This window comes from Dama dama, chromosome 28 (assembly GCF_033118175.1).
Source record: "Dama dama isolate Ldn47 chromosome 28, ASM3311817v1, whole genome shotgun sequence".
NCBI lineage: Eukaryota > Metazoa > Chordata > Mammalia > Artiodactyla > Cervidae > Dama > Dama dama.
Genome location: NC_083708.1, coordinates 38335573 through 38354892, shown reverse-complemented (window position 1 = coordinate 38354892; position 19320 = coordinate 38335573). Strand labels below are relative to the sequence as shown.

At 36.8% G+C, this 19320-nt stretch overlaps 2 protein-coding genes across 2 annotated transcripts in view; one reads left to right on the top strand and one right to left on the bottom strand.

The window, feature by feature from the left end:
- Positions 1 to 19029, top strand: part of RPF2 (ribosome production factor 2 homolog) — a 31941-nt gene extending 12912 nt beyond the window's left edge. The window contains exons 6-10 of the mRNA XM_061131790.1: positions 901 to 977; positions 4149 to 4248; positions 11248 to 11350; positions 16963 to 17107; positions 17862 to 19029. Of these exons, the coding sequence (XP_060987773.1) occupies positions 901 to 977; positions 4149 to 4248; positions 11248 to 11350; positions 16963 to 17107; positions 17862 to 18041 (605 nt within the window). The 3' untranslated portion in view covers positions 18042 to 19029. The remainder of the gene's footprint in view (positions 1 to 900; positions 978 to 4148; positions 4249 to 11247; positions 11351 to 16962; positions 17108 to 17861) is intronic.
- On the bottom strand, positions 464 to 722 carry LOC133048057 (small ribosomal subunit protein uS14). Its single transcript, XM_061131594.1, has one exon. The coding sequence runs from the start codon at positions 674 to 676 to the stop codon at positions 506 to 508; it is 171 nt and encodes a 56-aa protein (XP_060987577.1). The 5' UTR covers positions 677 to 722; the 3' UTR covers positions 464 to 505.
- Positions 19030 to 19320: the final 291 nt, after the last annotated feature.

Genomic DNA, 19320 nt, shown 5'->3' with positions numbered 1-19320 from the left:
CTAATACTTTTATTTTATAGAGTCAGTTCTGTGGCTCAGATTGATGGTATTCAGGAGTAACCAGTAAACACTAAGCTAGTTTTTTATTTATCTACCAGTCTGCAGGTAAAGGATGGGCATGTTAATATCACCTTCGATCAAGTTGTAGAGGTTTTTTTGACTATAAAACATATATCCTAAAATCAATATTAGAGTTAGGGGAAAAAAAAGTATCATACTTTCTCACATAAAGTGATCCCTTCCTAATAAATACCTGTGTAATAAACATATTTGAAAATAAACCCTTGCTCTGTATTGAGACTTGGGTTGGCACAGTCACTGACTCAGTGGCAAGTTCATTACCCTCCATGAACTTTCATTTGCTCTTCTGTAAGATAAGGAAGTTTGACTAAGTGATTTTTTTTTTTTTTTTTTAAGTTTTGAAAACTTTTATTTTATATACAAAGAGCTAGTATTATTTCCGTTTAGGGGTGATGTGCTGGATGAGCCATCTAAGGAAGTTCAGTTAGTCCAACTTAATGAAGCCGATGTCCTTCGCATACTGGCGGAAACACTGGCGGCACATATTGAGGCCGTATTTCCGGATCAGACCGTGCCGGTTTGAGCAGACCCGGCAAGAGCGAGAACCCTGGCCGAATTTTCTCGGATGGCTCCAGTAGAGCTGCTGGTGACCCATGTTGCTTTCTCGGTTGCAACGAGGTAAAAGGCTAAGTGATCTTTTAAGATCCTTTCCAGGACCAAGGTTGTAACAGTTCATTCTAGGTCGAGTTGAAAATTTAAGAAAGAAGGAACATGTCTGGGAGATAAAAGGACAAAAAAAAAGAGGCAAATAAGTAGGTGAATATAAGGTGGCTCTTTTGGAAAAATAAACGATTAAAAGAGAATTTATTTTTTTTCTAGGTCGTATGTATGACTACCATGTGCTGGATATGATTGAATTAGGTATTGAGAAGTTTGTCTCCCTTAAAGATATTAAGGTAAGATAATTGATTTTTAAAAAAAATAAGCATTTTATGTTGCTCTTGGGCAATAGTGACATCTTGTGGTGAAGAGTAAGGATACAGTTTTGTAGCTTAAATGAGAAAGAACTTGGTTTTTATTCTAGTGTGCTCTAAAAACTAAAAAGCACAATTTCATTTTATCTTTAAAAAGAGGAAGATGTTTACAGTGTATAACACATATGTAGGCAGTTAGAATTCAGAGTTGTTACTAACTCTCCTTTAGGCCCATAGTAGAAATGCTGTCCTCTCCCTCTGTACCTATTTTGGGGAACCTTTAGAAATTTCACAGTTTTCAAAGTGAACCCTGTTCTAAACATGGGAAGCTCTAGGTGATCCTAGAGTATTTTGGCTGCTAGCCATCAAATTGCTAGCTCACTTCTCCCTTGAGGACTGGCACCTTTGTGTCTCCTTTGTTTGGGATTATGAAATAGAAAGTAGTAAATAGTTTTAGAAAGGCAAGAAAACTGTCCTAATGCAGCTTCTGGATCCAGACTGGGCTTCTGCTCCCTCTGACCTCTGCTCCTGGCTTAATCTAGTCCAACAAACACAACATTTCACTTATGACCTCTTAGCTGCCCTCTGTGGCCGAAATTATTTTCCCTGTTGTATAGATTTGGTGACAGAGGCCCAGGGGAATTCTGTTGATGACCTAGGGTCATACATATAGCAAATGGTACAACTAAGATTAGGACTCAAGGACTTTGGTTCTATACTTGATCTTAGCCAAAAGGCTGGGGAGCATTAGGACTCAAGAATTTTGAAAGAAAGGATACTGAAGTCTTTAATGGAAGGTTATGTAATTGTTCTCAGTTTATGGATCTTTGAGGATCTTGGTATAGTTGAAAGAATTATAGCAAATACATAATCACTCCTTTTCCCAGCCTCCCCTAAGAAGAGGACATGCCGTTTAGATTTCCTGTAGATTTGAAAAAGAGCTTTTATCAGATCCCCACTTAATCAGCTACATGAGCCTCCTCAGGTACAGGGTAGAACAGTGAGATTGGATTTAGAGACAGAGCACTTGGATTTGAAGCCTTTGTTGGTCACTTAGGTGACATTTGTGACCTCACAAGTCAGTTATTTCCCTGACCCACAATTGGCAGTCAAGTGTTACATAGGTGTAACAATGTCAGTTGAGATAATATATGTGAAAATGTTTATCAGTGAAAATAATATGTTGAAAAGTATTCTGAAAAATACATAAACTGTGATGCTTATTGTGGATGCCATCGTTTTATTACAGTGTATTACAGGTTCTCTCTGGGGCTGTGCATGAATCTCTGGAGATGAGCAGTGCCACGGCTGCTAGTATGGTCACCAGTTAGTGGGTGTGAGCGCTGGTTGATGCCTACATGCCAACCCCTCTGCTCTTTATACTTCCCTTCCAGAGCAAAGAAATACCCTCTCACTGTGTAGCCTCTAAACTGGACCACAAACTCATTACTGTTTGGCAGGCTTGTTCTTAACAAGAACCATCTAAATTGAGTACTAAATTTTCACTCATGGAACATATCCATAGCTATAAAATTCATTAACTGATGAGAATGTGCTTACATTGGCAATCCCTACATAGGCTATTAGCCAGTCCCCTTCACTGTGACCCGTTATTTGGTTATCATACAAGCTTATACTTTTAGTTTGTTTTGAAGTTGCATTTCTTGTTGCACTTTCTCTCCAGATTTATTTCTTCTTTATTTCCACCTCCTCATTTTAAAGACATCTTTATCAGGCATTTCTTTTCTGACTTGCCCACTTTTATTGCCAAGCTTTATCCTTTTGTTAACACTTAAGCAACAAGTGATTAGATACTACCAGGAAATAGAGTGATTATTCTAGAAACTTGTTTTCTAAGATGATCAAAATTCTAGGGATGGTTATTTCTGCATAGAATAAGTGTAAGGAATGAGATGATTTAAAATTTAAGGTTAGTTAGGCACAGATGAAAACGAAAGAGTCAGTGGGTCTGGAAGGTCTATTCAGGCCCTCAATCAGACTTAGCCCATCTCCTAAGTAGACAGTTCAGGTTCAGGTTGAAAGCAGAGAATGTCAACAAGAGTGGTCATGGTGAAGAGGGAAGCAACAAATGACCTCTGGTCCAACGGCAGAGGATGTTTGTTTGTTTGTTTGTTGTCTTATCACCTCCTCATCCCCCAATTTGGAAAATCCTTGGTTAGTGTCACAGTAGACATATTAGAATCAATGGAAAGCTCAGACCAACCATCACTTTTCTTCCCTAAATTAATCCTTTAGTTAAAGAATTTTTTCTCTTTGATTTTTTTTCCCCCCACTTTGGTAAAACAAAAATTCACAATTCCTTTTGGTGTTGAAAATCTCGAATTAGAGAGTTCCCTGGAAGTCCAATTAGGACTCTGAGCTTTCACTGCCAAGGACCTCGAGTGCAGTCCCAGGTTTGGGAACTAAGATCCCACAAACCATGCAGTGCAACCAAAAAAAAAGAAAAAGAAAAGCCAGAATTAGACAAAATACTTTTTGTAGTAAGAGCTTTGATTCTGTTGAGTGAGGACTGCCCATATTTTCTGTAGCTTGTATAACATATTGCTTCCCATGTGAATGTTTAGCTGGTAGTTTATTTAGTTTTCATTTTAAAATACTACAAATGACACAGTAGGAAAAGCACATTGTTACAAATAATTCAAAGAAATTAAATTTATTTCAGCTCTGAAATGTTGGCCGTTAGACAGATATGTTTGTTTTGCAGCTTCGCTTTTTATTTTATTCTTTGCATAGAAAGTAGCTTACCTCATTCTTTAATCACTTATTAATTTGATACTAAGAGTGTAGAATGAAAAAATTATTTTTTAATATAAAAAAAATCTGTAAATGAAAGAATCCCCACTCTAGTTTTAAGTCTAAAATCAGTATTCATAGGGACTTCCTGGCATTCCAGTAGTTAAAACCGTGCTTCCACTGCAGGGGTCACAGGTTCAATTCCTGATTGGGGAACTAAGATCCCACATGCCTTGCAGTGGGGCCAAGAAAGATAAGTAAAATCAGTATTCATAGATATAGCTTTAAGACAGCTAAGAAAATATGAAAATGGGTCGCTATAAATATTGACTACTTGAAAATCAGCATATAGACAGTTCAGACTTGATAATTATATAATCACATTTTTTTATTTCCTAGAATAGTAAATGTCCTGAGGGAACAAAACCCATGTTAATATTTGCAGGTGATGATTTTGATGTAACAGAAGACTACAGAAGACTAAAAAGTCTTTTTATTGGTAAGTATTTTAATTCTTATCTACAGGATAACTCAAGTAGGCATTCTAAGAGTTGTCATTGGTGGTGGCAGTTTGCAGCTTCACTGTGGATAAACAGCTTTTTTCTTTTGATCTCTCTTTTTCCTTTTAATTATTTTGTTTTCCCCACTAGACACGGAGAGTTAAAGGGATATTATACTGTATAGATTCCTATTTCTTTCTGATGGTGTAGTAACTTTGGTACCAACCTATTTATATTGCATTTTACACCTTTCTACATTCTTGCACCCATATGCTGTCATTATTGGCATTATTAAATTTATAAAATTGAAAAGTTCTATTTTAAAAAGTATTATACATCATCTACTCCCAATTCAAAAACCTCTATTAGTTTTTCTTAGTCTGATATACAAGACTTTTCACACTATAACCCCATATAATTTGCTTTTTTGACCTCCACCAATTTCCTTCCTCCCTTTTCCATTTAAAAACAAAAACAAAAAACCTCCTAAGGTGGTTTTATAGATGACTGATTCTTAGTGAACAATACTCATTCCTAATGTTTTATCTAATGACAACATCCCTGTCTGTGTGTTCACAGGTCACTTTCTTAAATTCCAGTATACAATGTAGTTATTGCCTGAGATTGCTGTTAGATATATCAGTTTTAAACCACTTTTTCTCTTCTTTGTTGAAAAGCTGGCATTATTGTTCTCTATGATTTCTTAAAGGTTACTAATACTTAATACTATGTGATCACATCTCCACAGCTGTTTTCTAACTCTGGAAAGTAATTTAGTTTATTCCTAGAGATATTAACTCTTCTGATACTCAGTGGAATTTTCTTAAGTTTAAATAATGTGTTCCATTTGAGCTTTTCTTGCACCGTTGTTACAAGCTATGCCTTAACTTTTTTGGTTGCCCTTCTTTAGGGTTTTTACATACTTTGCCCTAGATCACTTTGAAAAGTTGCTTGGATATATTTTATAAATAAATTAAATATATGCTCTTTACAAATCTGAGCCAACAGAAGAAGGTTTGTGGGCGGACACATTGCTTTCATGTTACCTTATTTGAATTATTTGTGGTCCTGTTGGGAATACAGTTTTCAGGACTTCTCATTTCTCTTACTAATAATGGCTATTTTCGAAAAACTAAGTATTTCTCTTACCTCCTTAACCCTTACTAAAGCTCTTGAGTTTGGTAACATTTCAATTTACAGATGGGAAGATGGAGGCTAAGAGAGGTTAATGTTATTAAGTAGGTGAGGCAGAAGCAAAACCCAAAGCTTGTGCCTTCTGCTCTTCATACTGCCCATGGTAAATAATTCCTTTGCAGAGTCTTTACTTTAGGTTCTTACCTCTGTTTTCCATGGATTTCAAAAAACAACCAACCCATACATGGAAGACAAGGACCAACATTTCTTTGAATATTACGTATTTGAGAACACCAGGGGAGGTTGTTTTAGCCAAGATTTCTAGTACTTGTACTGCGTTGGCCCAGATTTCTAGCTTTTCTCTCCTTGTTCTTAGGTTTAATTACTATTAATGAGGGAAGTACTTATAATTTGTTAGAAACAGAGCTTTGTTGCTTTTGTTTAAATGTTTATCTTACTATTTTGTGCTTCCACTAGATGGCAGGAATAACCACATAATGCAGTGATGAGCAGTAGGGAGTTAAAAACCACAAAGGCATAGGGAAAGAAGAAATACAGATAGAGGGATGGAGTAAGATTGGCACTTAGAGTTGAGTTGTTAATATAAATAGGAAGTAAGAAAGTTGCAGATTTGCAACTTGGTTGGTGTTCTGTGTTCAAATGAAAAATGTAGAGCAGTAGGTAAAGAGAATTTTATCAGGGGATTTTCTCCTGTTAGGAAGATGTGTTTTTGTTTGTAATTGGCCAGAAAGAAAAGTTAACTTCAGTATTTTCATGCCAGGTATCTATTTTGTTCATTCTAAATTTTGCTTCTCTTTTGCTTCCTTAAATAAGTGTGAGTGAGTGAAAGTTGCTCAGTCATGTCCGACTCTGTGTCTATCGTAAATCTAAATTACCTCAGTTACTTTTTTTCTTCTTTGCCTTTGTCTGTGTTAGTGGCCATATCTACATCTATGGTCGTTGTTTTAATTATTTTAACCTTTCTCATTTCTTAATTCTTATTCCACTTTATTGTATATATAATAATGAAAATAACTACCATAGATAAGGTCAGGTAGTTTATTAAATGTAATCCTTTCTACAGCTTTTACAAAGGTAATTCTATGAGTCTTCTCAGGCTGCTGTAACAGAATACCATAGACTGACTGGGTGGCTTATAAACAATAGAAATTTATTTTCTCAAAGTTCTAAGAGTCCAGGTTTCTGCTGAGGACTCTCTTGCTGGCTTTTTGCTATGTGCTCACAAGGCTTTTCCTTGGGGAGGAAGGGAAGGAGGGAGAAGAGGAAAGAGGGGTTGAAGTTTTCTAGTGTCTCCTTTTATCAAAACACTAATCCTATGGGATCAGACCCCATCCTTATGACATACCTCATTTCACCCGAATTATTAGATAGAGGCCTCATTTCCAAATGTAACCACACTAGAAATTAAGCAAATGCTCGATTCATTATGGTGATATTATTCCCATGATGTGGATGAAGAAATTGAGACCAGTTTACTTTTGTCCAGAGTGAAGAGGTAGTAAGTGGCAGAATCAGGATCTGATCTGATCTCTGACTGCAGATCTCCTGGTATTTCTCATCAACAGCGTGGTCAGCCTACTGTGCCCTTTTCCAGGGTTTTTACTCATGGACACAGTCACGCTTAAGGTGTTACTTTTGCTTAGAATTGACCCACTGAAAAAATTTTCGAACTGGGGCTTTCCTTCTGACTTTAACCAATTTGTCTTCTACCCCAGAAGTAAGGGGGTAGAAGACAAATTGGTGGCTCAGACGGTAAAGAATTTGCCCACAATGCAGGAGACCTGGGTTTGATCCCTGGAGAAAGAAATGGCAACCCACTCCAGTATCCTTGACTGGAAAATCCCATGGACAAAGGAGCCTGGTGGGCTACTGTGCGTGTGGTCACAAAGAGTCGGACGCAACTGAGCGAGTAACACCTTTCAGTTTGGGAAACTCAGCAGGGGCCACGGGACTGGAAGAGGTCAGCTTTCATTCCACTCTCAAAGAAGGGCAATGCCAAAGAATATTCAAACTACCCTACAGTTGTGCTCATTTCACATCCTAGCAAGGTTATGCTCAATCCTTCAATCTAGGTAGGCTTCAGCAGTACATGAACCGAGAACTTCCAGATGTACATGCTGGATTTAGAAAAGGCAAAGATCAAATTGCCAACATTTGTTGGACCATAGAGAAAGCAAGGGAATTCCAGAAAAACATCTACTTCTGCTTCATTGACTGTGTGAAAGCCTTTGACTGGGTGGATCACAACGCACTGTGGAAAATTCTTAAAAGAAATGGGACTACCAAACCATCTTATTGGTCTCCTGAGAAACCTGTATTCATGTCAAGAAGCAACAGTTAGAACCGGACGTGTAACAACTATTTGACTATTTGGATCTTTCGTGTTTCCACACACATTTAAAAATTGTTTTAGTTCTGTGCCATTGGTAATTTGATAGGAATCCAGTTGCATTGGACTCTAGGGTATTATGGTCATTTTAACGTAATTTTTCCAGCTCATGATCACAGTATATCTTTCCATGTGTTTGTGTCATCTTCAGTTTCTTTCATCCATGTCTTAGAGTTTTCCGAGTATAGATCTTTTACCTTCCTAAGTAGGTTTTCTCCTAGGTATTTTATTCTTTTTGACATGATTGTTAATGGGATTGTTTCCTTTATTTCTCTGCTAGTGTGCTATTAGTGTATAGAAATGCAACAGATTTCTGTGTATTAATTTTGTATCCTACAACTTTACTGTATTCATTGATAAGCTCTAGTAGATTTTTGGTGGCATCTTTATGATTTTCTTTGTATAGTATCCTATCATCTGCAAACAGTGATGTCTTTTAAAGAGCAGAAGTTATAAATTTTTGTGAGATCTACTTTATCCATTTTTTTCCTTTAATGGTGTGTTTATGCAGTGTTTTAAGAAATCTTTGCTTATCTCAAGGTTGCAAAGATTTTTTCATATATATATATGTGCATATATATAATTTGTAATAATTTATATGTTATAAATTATTGAAGTCATATATGTTACATTTAGATTTATGGTCCATTTTGAGTTAATTTTTGTGTATGGTGTGAGCTAAGGGTAGTATTCTTAACACTTGCTACCTCATTTCATTTTTTTTTTTTCTTTCTTTCTTAAAATCTTATGGATAAACACATGCCTGTGTGGTTTGCATTGCAAAAGCTATTTCAGGGGAGACTGGAATTTACATATCTCGTTCTCCAGACTGACTCTGACTTCAGTAATGCTGCCATAACAATTGAGTGGGGCTTTATTAACTTGGCCACTGAAAGAGTCGGGATTTGGTGACATTATGTGAAAGTTTGTCTTTATTATGATCAAATTTTAGATCAGAATTTAAAAAGTATATTTGATTTATAAAAGTATCCCTGAGGAATATTTGTTTGGAGTAGTAAGGAAAGGTGGTATGTACATGTGTTGGCATGCTTATGTCTGTTTTATATACGTTAGCAATGTGATTTTCTATTAATTATCCATAAGAATGAAAAGACAAACTACAAAAGATGTGTATGTCCATGCACATGGAGATTATTCCCATCTTATGAGCTAATGGGAAGACGGAAGGAAAGTGCTGGGTAGCTGCGATTGGGACAGAATATGAGATATTTCCTGTTCATGACATCATCTGTCTTGTGGTAGCTCTTCCTAAGTAATTAAGTTGGATGACTTTTTATGCATAACTTTGTCTCAGCTGAATGTTATTCGTGTTTCCATTTAGCCTCCTTCAGGTTCGGTCTTATCTGTAGAATGAGATGACCAAACTTCACTAATGTATTCTCCAAACTTTATTCATTCATGTGTCATCTTTATAACTTTAGCCATGTCCATGTAGCATCCATAGTGTTGTTCACTGGAGATTTTTCTTTAAATTGATTTCTCTTTTTAAAAAGAAATCGTATGTTCCTACTCTAAATGGAAAATGGTATATAATAACATAAATAATGCATTGTAGGTTATATCTGCCTGTATATATAATTTAAAATTGTCTCATGTGCCACTTGGGTGTTACTACCACTCTGAGAAAACAACCTACTCCCTTATCTTGGTGGTTCTTCTCTGTCTTGAACACTTTTAGGTTGCTTTTCTTTGCTCACATAGTTGAGATTCTTTGTTGATGTTTTCTTGCTGGCCTCCACCATATAACAAACACTAGTTCAATTTAATAGTCAAAGTTTGAACAGCCATTTTTATAGACCTTTGCTATATTAACATACCTGTCTTAGTAGATTAAAATTTTATATCTTGTTTTACATTTTCTGAAAAATTAATTATCACAGTAAACATGATATACTCTTGTGGTGAGCATTGGTTTAGAGGGAGAACTTCAAAACTGAAAAATTATTAGGTTGGTACAAAATTGTGGTTTCAGCCCGTGAATTTTAAATCATTTTAAGTAGGCTCAAACACATCTTTATTAATCAAAATAAGAACCATTACAATCAATACATTTTTGCCATCAAAAAATAAGTTTGTTTATTCTTGTAGCATAAAAATCTGTGCTTCAGGAGTCAGTGAACTCTTGGAAAGCATTTTTTGCATTGTTCTGCTGGTTGTGGAAGCATTTTCCCTGCAAAAAGTTGTCCAGATGCTTGAAAAAGTAGTATTCAGTTGGCAAGAGGTCATGAATATGCTGGATGAGGCAAAACTTTGCAGCGCAGTTTGTGCAACTTTTGAAACATTGATTGGCGATGTGTAGTTAGGCATTGTCTGGAGAAGAATTGGGCCCTTTCTGTTGACCCATGCCAGCTGCAGGCACTGCAGTTTTCAGTGTACCTCATTGATTTGCTGAGCATACTTCTCAGATGTAATGGTTTCACCAGAACTCAGAAAGCTGTAGTGGAGCAGACTGGCAGCACCAAACAGGACTATGACCTTTTTTGGTGCAAGTTTGGCTTTGGGAAATGCTTCAGAGTTTCTCGTCCAGCCATTGAGCTGGTCGTCAGCAGTTGTCATGTAAAATCCACTTTTTGTTGCAGGTCACAATCTGATTGAGAAATATTTCATTTGTTGCGTAGAGTAGGAGAAAATGACACTTCAAAATGACAATTTTTTTGATTTCCGGCTACTTCACGAGGCACACACTTATAGAGCTTTTTCAGCTTTCCTATTTGCCCCAAATGCTGAATGACTGTAGAATGGTTGATGTTGAGTTTTTTGGCAGCTTCTCGTGTAGTTGTAAGAGGATCAGCTTCAATGATGCTCTCAACTGGTCGTTGTCAACTTCTGATGGCCAGCCACTATGCTCCTCACCTTCAAGGTTATTGTCTCCTTTGCAAAATTTCTTGAACCACCACTGCACTGTACGTTGGTTAGCAGTTCCTGGGCCAAATACATTGTTGATGTTTTGAGTTGTCTGCTGCTTTATGACCCATTTTGAACTCGAATAAGAAAATCCCTCAAATTTGCTTTTTGTCTAACATTATCTCCATAGTCTAGGATAAATATAAAATAAACAGCAATAATAAATCATAAGCATAAAACCATAAAGCAGGAAATTAACATTAAAATGATATATAGTGTAAGCACGTTTATTTAGAATGTATTCCAATACCAAACACCAAGTTTCAACAATGCAAAAACTGCAATTTACTTTTGCACCAACCTAATGCATGGCTCAGTGAATTAAACACAGAAATATAATCATGAAATTAAATGATAGAAGGATGGGACCATCACATTTTTTCAGGGATCAGTTTTTGTGCTACTTACCTTTTTTAGATAAGACATTAAAGAGTTGCATTTATTTAGAATACAGCTAATTTGTAACTGAATTTTAAAGGTCTGTTGGTCTTTTAAAAAATATTTTTAACAGCCTAATGTGTGCTTTTAGATTTCTTCAGAGGCCCGACAGTATCAAATATCCGTCTGGCTGGTTTAGAGTATGTTCTGCACTTCACTGCACTGAATGGGAAGATTTATTTTCGAAGCTATAAGTAAGTGCATTTACATGTTTTTATTAATCATCAAGGTTAGCATTTTAGTGTGACTATTTAATAGAGTTCAAACTGAGAATTGGTGTCTGACCAGAAGTTTATTTGGAGAGTTTGCAAAATAGCAGTGACAAATAGCTCTGTGCTAATCCTCAGGTCTGTCACTCCCCTGCTGACTTCTGCCTCTAGAAAACCCTGTTTACCAGGGCTCTGGAGCCTCAGACACTTTCTCTGAGCTCAAAACATGTATTCAGTCTTGACTTGCCCTACTTCTATGCAGTATTTCCTTATTTTTCTTGACTGGACTTAGAGCACCAAGCTACAAGTCTTAAGCCAGCTAAAGCACATCTCAAAACCCTGAGTCTAAAAAATGGAGTCTGAAAGGAATAAGAACATTCAGTGACTAGATTTCATTTTACCTTCATTCTCCAGCCCAGGCCTTCTACCTTACCTCCACCACAATATAAATATAAACCTGAAAAGCTGATTTTGTTTTCATTAAAAATCTACATGTTACAACTGAGCCTTTTGAGATAAGCATGACTCCCCCCGCCCCGCCCCGTATTTAAAATGAAGTTCTGGCACCGATGACGGAGCCCACACTCTCCTGAGGAGCACACTGAGGCCCAGCAGCCGCCTGTGCACGGGCATCCGTGTGCTGTCTGTTTCACACCGTGCCCTGGCAGTGCAGCCTGAGTGCTGACGGCCCGGCGTTGGCACTGTCTCCTGTGCGTGTGTGCTGTTTGTGCAACTGTCTGTGGACTTCAGCATTTCATCCGTGGTTTTAATTTTGTTTTTGTCATAATGGAATACGTGATTGACCAGCTTGTGTCCAGTGAACAGCCAAATGAACTAAATATTCACCTGTGTTTTTTTTTTTTTTTTTGGTCAGTAATTTCCATCTTTTTCTCAAGTGTGTATGGAGTCAGAGATATTCAGTTCTTTTCACCCCATGAATGGTACCCCTATTTCTGTTTTTTTTCTTATAATTAGTTGAGATTGAAAGCCCCTATAGTCTGTTGTTTGAACTTCCAAACTTGGTTTTGGGACTTTTAAGAACTAAAAACTTAACTAAGCTATTCATGTTATTTTGGTTCCACTTATTTGACCTAGTGTGAATAGAATGCTAGATTTTTGAGTAAAAAGAATAGATGTGCAACAAGCAATGAAGGTTTACTGTATAGCACAGAAAACTATAGTCAATATCTTGTGATAACCTATAATAGAAAATAATTTCAAAGATAATATATGTGTATAACTGAATCACCTTGCTGTGCACAGTTGTAAGTCAACTGTACTTCAATAAGATATGTATATATAAAGAAAAAGAATGTATGTAAAATAGGTGACTCCTATTTATAGAGCAAGAAATGAAAGATGAAAATCACTAACATAAAATCTTTTTGAAAACTTATGTTAAACAGGGAGACCCTGGGGATACAGTGGAACTAAAAATGTAAAGGTAAAAATCTTTGAGAAAGAGAAATGGATAGTAACAATAATCTAAAACTCTTTCGTGGTGATCGGTTTCAAAAAAAATACTCTCTTGTGTTGGAACTTATATTTAGTGAGATTTTCCTGGCGGTTCAGTGGTTAAGACTCTGTGCTTCCAATGCTGGGTACTTAGGTTCAGTCCCTGGTTCAGGAAATAAGATCTCACATGCTGCACGGCACAACCAAAAGTTGTGTTTTTTTTTAATTGTATTTAGTGAAAGGAGAGATTAATTTGTTAAAAAAAGAAAAAGAAATATAAAGAAAACAGCAGAATGGACTGAAAATTAGCAAATCAGATTTAAGAATAGGGATAAATTGACAGTGTAACTATAAATAACCATCCATCCACTTACTTTAAGAAGTATCTTATTGTTGAAATCACTGTTAGTATGGCATCTCCCATAAAGAAAAAAAAAAAAAAGATTTGAATTTTTAAAATTAGAAACCCTGCTGTAAAATTTTAATCCCAGGTTTTCATATCTATATCCCCTAATACCTGTTAGCTGTTGACTTGAAGTAGAAAATGACAGTGTGATTGAGAGCAAGCTGCTAGTGGGAGAATCCCTCCATGTGGATTAGCTTAGCCTCCGAGGGCTGTGCTCTGCTTGGGAGAGGAAGAGGTGGTCCCTGGAATGAGCATCAGCTCTGAGCCTAGTGACCTGGCTCTGTGCCAGGCTTCACCACAGAACATGGTCAGGTCACCTCTCAGGGCCTCTGTTTTTCCTTAGCAAAGTGTAGTGATACCATTTAGGTAATTCTGAGGTACCTCTGAGATGGATAATTCTCCTTTGTTCAGAGGGAGAGAGGTGCAGACAGAGGTAGGAATGTGCCGGAAAAGAGTTTCTGTCCTCGTGTGGTTTCTCAGGATTCTCACAGGCTGCTCCTGGGTGTCCTGCCCTCTTCCAGCCAGCCCTTAGGCAAAGTTAAGGTGAGAGTTAATGTGTGTATGCAGTGACTCGGTCGTATCCGACCCCATTGACTGTAGCTCGCCAGGCTCCTCTGTCCATGGAATTTTCCAGATAGGAATACTAGAGTGGGTTGCCATTTCCTACTCCAGGGGCCTTCCCGACCCTGGGATCAAACCTGAGTCTCCTGTGTTTACAGGTGGATTTTTTACCACTGCACCACGGGGGGAGCCCCAATAGTTAATATTGACATTTATTAATTTGTGAAGTTGAGTAAGGATTATAAAATGGTTTTGTGCTTTTTGGATGAAAAGAACTGTGAGTATGAAATTACATTAATAAAAATTTTGACCTGACCTTTTGGGGAAATAAATCATAGTGTTACTGGCATCTTCCTGTATATCCTATAATAATTAATCCCTTGGAGAATTTTGTTCACTGTAGGGCCAGAACTATTAATATGAGACAGAAGATCTTGAATAACTGCCATGTATGCCTTTGCCATGGCATCGGGTAGGTTTTATGGGGAGAAATAGGCAGAACAGGAAGTATTAGCATACTTTAAAAAGCAAACAGCATTCTGGGCAGGGAGTTTAAATACTGAAAACAATGTCAACAGAAGAGAGGGATGTGAAAGGGAGAAAAATAAAGAAATTACAATTTAAACAAGAGGGTAATGCCAGTCTTTCTCAAGAAATAGGCAAATCATGCATAAATATATATAGAAATTACCAATTAACATATCTAATAGCCTAAACCCATCCTAGAGGGAAGGAACTGGGTTCTGTTTGTCTTTGTGTCCCTGCATCGTGTACCAAGTAGTCTCCTAGAACTGAATGTCACATTTGACTTAGAGCTTATAGGGAAACAAAAAACAGAACTTGAGGTTAGGATCTGAGATGGAGATTTACATGGGGTGTAAATATTCTGGGCAATAGTAGGTATTTGACTAGAGATACAAAAGCCTGGAATCAAAATGTCTGCTTTAAAAAGAAGTGCAGTGTTTATGATGGCATTGAGGGTAAAGGAAGTGGTTTTAATTTTTTTAAGAGTTGATATTTAATAGAGTCTTCATGTATTTTCCTTAGTATGATCACAAAAATCCTTTATAAATTCTCTTAATACATTTCCTCTGAGAAAGAGTAAATAGATGGTTGTTTGTTTTTTTTTAAAGATTAACATTTAATGATTTTAGATTCTAGATTTCATGATTAAATTCTGTCAATAAAAAGAAAAGATGATAGCTCTATCACGAGAAACCATACGCAGAGAACTGAAAGCTGGAGTAAGTTTCCTTCTATCAAGTAGAAATAGAATAATCATACTCAATGAAGTGAAACCAGATCATCCACACACACTGTCTAGTATGGCACTATAATTAATTCATCAGTAAGGAGCAACATATGTAGTTACATGGAAACAATCTTATTAACTTTCTATACTGCTCAAAAGATTACTCTGTTGGGAGGACACTTGCATAAGTAAAAAGGTCCTTGGGTAATCTGACTCTATCAGGCATGCCATGAACTGTTCTGGATTGACAAGTTTTCCATTTAGCTGAAATTAGCATTTTAAGTGGAGAAGGAAATGGCAACCCATTCCAGTATTCTTGCCTGGAGGATCGGAGGAGCTTGGTGGGCTGCTGTCTATGGGGTCACACAGAGTTGGACACGACTGAAGCAACTTAGCAGCAGCAGCAACATTTTAAGTGGCAGAAATTTTTTTCATTGAAATTTTATGTATGTGTTTTCCTTGATTTCTTAAGTTAATCTACTGAACACAAGATATTAATCAAGATTTAGTCTTTTTTTTTTTTTTTTTTCATTTCTTTTCTTGTTGGCTGTTCCGCTCGGCGTGCCTGGGATCTTAGTTCCCCAACCAGAGAGTGAACTCATGCTCCCTGCAGTGGAAGTGAGGAGTGCTAACCACTGGTCCACCAGGGAATTCCAAAGATTTAGTCTGGATGTGAGTTCAGCATGATAAATACAATTTATTTGAGATATGAAAGATGTAGAGGCAATTGCAGAATAAAAGAGAAAAACCTGTGATAATAAGAGTCACATGGTCACTGCCCCTGTATGCTTTGAGTGAAATATTAAGGACAATGGCATGACGTCAGCCATCTTCAGCTCCTAAAAATGTTTTCCCCTACAGTAGGCCAGAGACAGGCCTTCTCTCAGGTCTCATCTCCCAGAACCCCCGTGAGGAGAGTGGCTTAAGGGCCCTTGTTTAAGCTCTTTTTTTTCCCAGTGCTTGCTCCCTTCAAGCCCCATACTAACATTTATTTTATCTTTTAACGTTTGTATGTTCTTGCTTGTTTAACATTTCTGCTCTTTACATATCCTAGGCTCTGGGGTTTTTTGTTTTGTTTTTCCTTTTTGCCTTGAGTGTGAACTACTGTGTCTGATAACAGCATACCTATCATTGTGACTCTTCCAGAAGCCAGTAAAAGCACTTCCTGTAAGTGGACTGTATTGGTTGTTTGTCTTCATGTTATGCAGGGCTTTTAATAAGGTTTTACGTATTTCGCTCCTGCTTCCTGGTGTTTGCTCATTCCTGGGTATTACTTGCTCTGCTTTCCTCTTCTGTTCTTTCTTTTCTCTATGTCACTGTTACTTCTTTCTCATTCTGGCTTTTATGTGAAAAGGCTCATCTTTTCTGAACATTATTATTTAGTCCTTTTCTGTACGGAGATCTGGTCACCGTAACAAATTTGAGTCTTACAGCACAAATAACCTTTAAGTCTTTGAGCAGTTCTTGTGATATCACTCCCAAAAAAAGAATTAAATGAATCTCCCTTCTTCCCCCCACTGTATTCCTCATAAGCTTTCGGATCCAAGGTTATTTATACATATGGTATCCAGAAAGTCATGGTTTTGTTACATTCATTCCAATCTATAGAGATCAGTGTCTGTGCTTTGTAGAAAAGTTGATTCTGAATGGGTCTTAGAGAAATAAGAATTTGTTAATTATGTAAACATAATGTCTTAAAGATCCACTTAAAATTTTTTATATAATTATGTAAACCTTAAATAAAGAAATCAAATAAAGATTTCACTTCTTAGGAGGACTGTCTGTATATAAAGTATTAAAATTAGGCTTTCCAAACATTTTGTTATTTTATGGAACTATAATTCTCTAGAACAAAAATATTTGGAGGAGTGGGACTTTGATTATCAAATTCAAAGCAACATTTCTTTTTGCTATTTCATAAAGGTTGCTGTTGAAGAAATCTGGCTGTAGAACACCACGGATTGAATTGGAAGAGATGGGACCCTCATTGGATTTGGTTGTGAGGCGGACACACCTAGCATCAGATGACCTTTATAAATTATCTATGAAAATGCCCAAAGCCCTGAAGGTACATGACTTGCAGATTGGTGCTGTTTTTTTTGTATATTCCTCTCTTCTTTCCAGAAGGGATCTGTAGCATATTATATTAAAGGACATATATAAACAGATCAATATAATAGATAAAATTAGACTTTCAGAGCCAAAGAAAGAAGGAAGAACCAAATAAGCCAATCATAAAGGATAATAAAATTGTAGAAACCAAGCATCAAGTATTGCCGAGTGCTTCCTGGTAGCCAAGACTGCCAGTTTTCAGCAAAAATAGGTCTCATTTTGGGCATTGTGAAAATGTAATTTCAAGCATAGGATGTATAACCCATACTTCCATAAAATGTGTTTTGACGTTTGAATGGTTTTAAAAAGCAAGTAGAAATGGCATCTCTGGAATGCCAGTAAAGATTTGAAATGATAGTCACAGTCCTTAAGCTAAACATAAGACCTTCTCTCCGTACATGACAATGATTAGAGTAGTCTCTTAGGTTGCTTCTCAGTGTGATCTGATAACTTTCCTGGGAATTGTAGAAATGAAGAATCTGAGATTCTACCCTAGTCCTACTGAATTATAATTTGCATTTTTAACAAGATCTCCAAGTGATCTGCATATACCTGAGTTTGAGAAGAAAGAACCTATAGGGCTATAGATTCCATATCATTGAAAGGGTGCTCACTAATGGAAGTTGTTAAATGATAGTTGTTGTACACTAGATTTTTATCAGTTCATAATAGTAGACTCAACTGTATTTTCATATATTACTGTTTCATAGCCAAAGAAGAAGAAAAATGTCTCTCATGATACTTTTGGTACAACTTATGGAAGAATTCATATGCAAAAGCAAGACCTAAGCAAACTACAAACCAGGAAAATGAAGGGGCTGAAGAAGCGACCTGCAGAAAGGAAAGCAGAAGATGAGGAGAACAAATCAAAGAGAATTAAAAAGAATTGATGGAATTTAGCCAATAGCTGCATTTTTATTGTAGTCTTAAGAGAATTATGAAGCATCCATTGTTTCAGAGTTTCTTATAAGATTTTATTGTATATTTTTATAACTTGATAATTTACCTAAACTATATATATTATATACGTTGTGAGCAGTAACATACTAGTATTAGGTTGAAAGTTACACTCTTACTGGAGATATTATACCCAGGTATGCCGTTTTCTTTCTGTGATGTGACATTACCCTCTGCCCACCCCCTACAATGTCCCCTGTCTCATTGGGTGAATAAGTGAGGAAGGATCTCCAGAACAACCAGTGGTATTTTACAGAATTTTGAGCTAAGCCTTAGATAAAGGGAGGAAGTCATGGAAAGTGTAAATGTTCCAAAGTAACTGTATACATGCTCAGTGTGAGCTCCCTGGAAACTTGACCCCATCTCCCAGCATATACCTACAACCTGACTTTCCTGTTGTTCTGCCTAAAATTCTACCAGAGATTCATTTTGAAATTTTAAGTTTTATGTCTTAGAACATAAATCTCTGAGATGTCCACTACCTGACATATTACCTTACTATTGATTATTTTAATTTCAAGAGATTCTGCTACTAAATGGAGCCTTATCCATCTTCTCAAAGAGAAAAGAAGTTTTGCTAAGGGTCGAAGTGAGAAAACAGGAATGGTAAGTTAAGGCACAGCACATTTGAGGGTACTGGTAGCCCTAGGTAAAGGGCACACGAAGGCCCTTGGTGTTTACATTCTGAGTAGGAGTAAGTCAAAGCCAAACAGCTTGTTTCGAAATTTTCTTGAAGACTGGCCCTGTGCCTAGAAAAATGGCAAAAGGCTTTCTACTTCCTATTCCTAGTACTGCAAACTTGTTTCCCCTAAATGTAAATTCCTTGATTGAGTCCCTGGCAAAGAGGCTCCTTTACACAAACCAATTATGCTGTACAAGAACAAACATACATAAACCATGGTGTGTTATATGAAGTAGAAATGCTTTTGTTTTCAATTTCATGTCAAAGAGCTCCTCCATGTCTGTGTGTGTGTGCATGCATTTATGTGAGTTTGTTGACCCTAAGCAGAAGCTGGAATCTCAATTTTACTTCCTTTATCCTTATTTTGTTTGTAAACCCATTGCTCAGCCTTCCCTCTCCCCATCCTTTCCAGATGGCCCTCTTAAAAAGGAGGGCACTAGTATCACTTAGGTGCACTTGTTGCTTGATTATACATTGTTTTTCTTTCTTTCTTTCTTTCTTTTTTTTTGGCTTCTCGTTGCAGAACATAG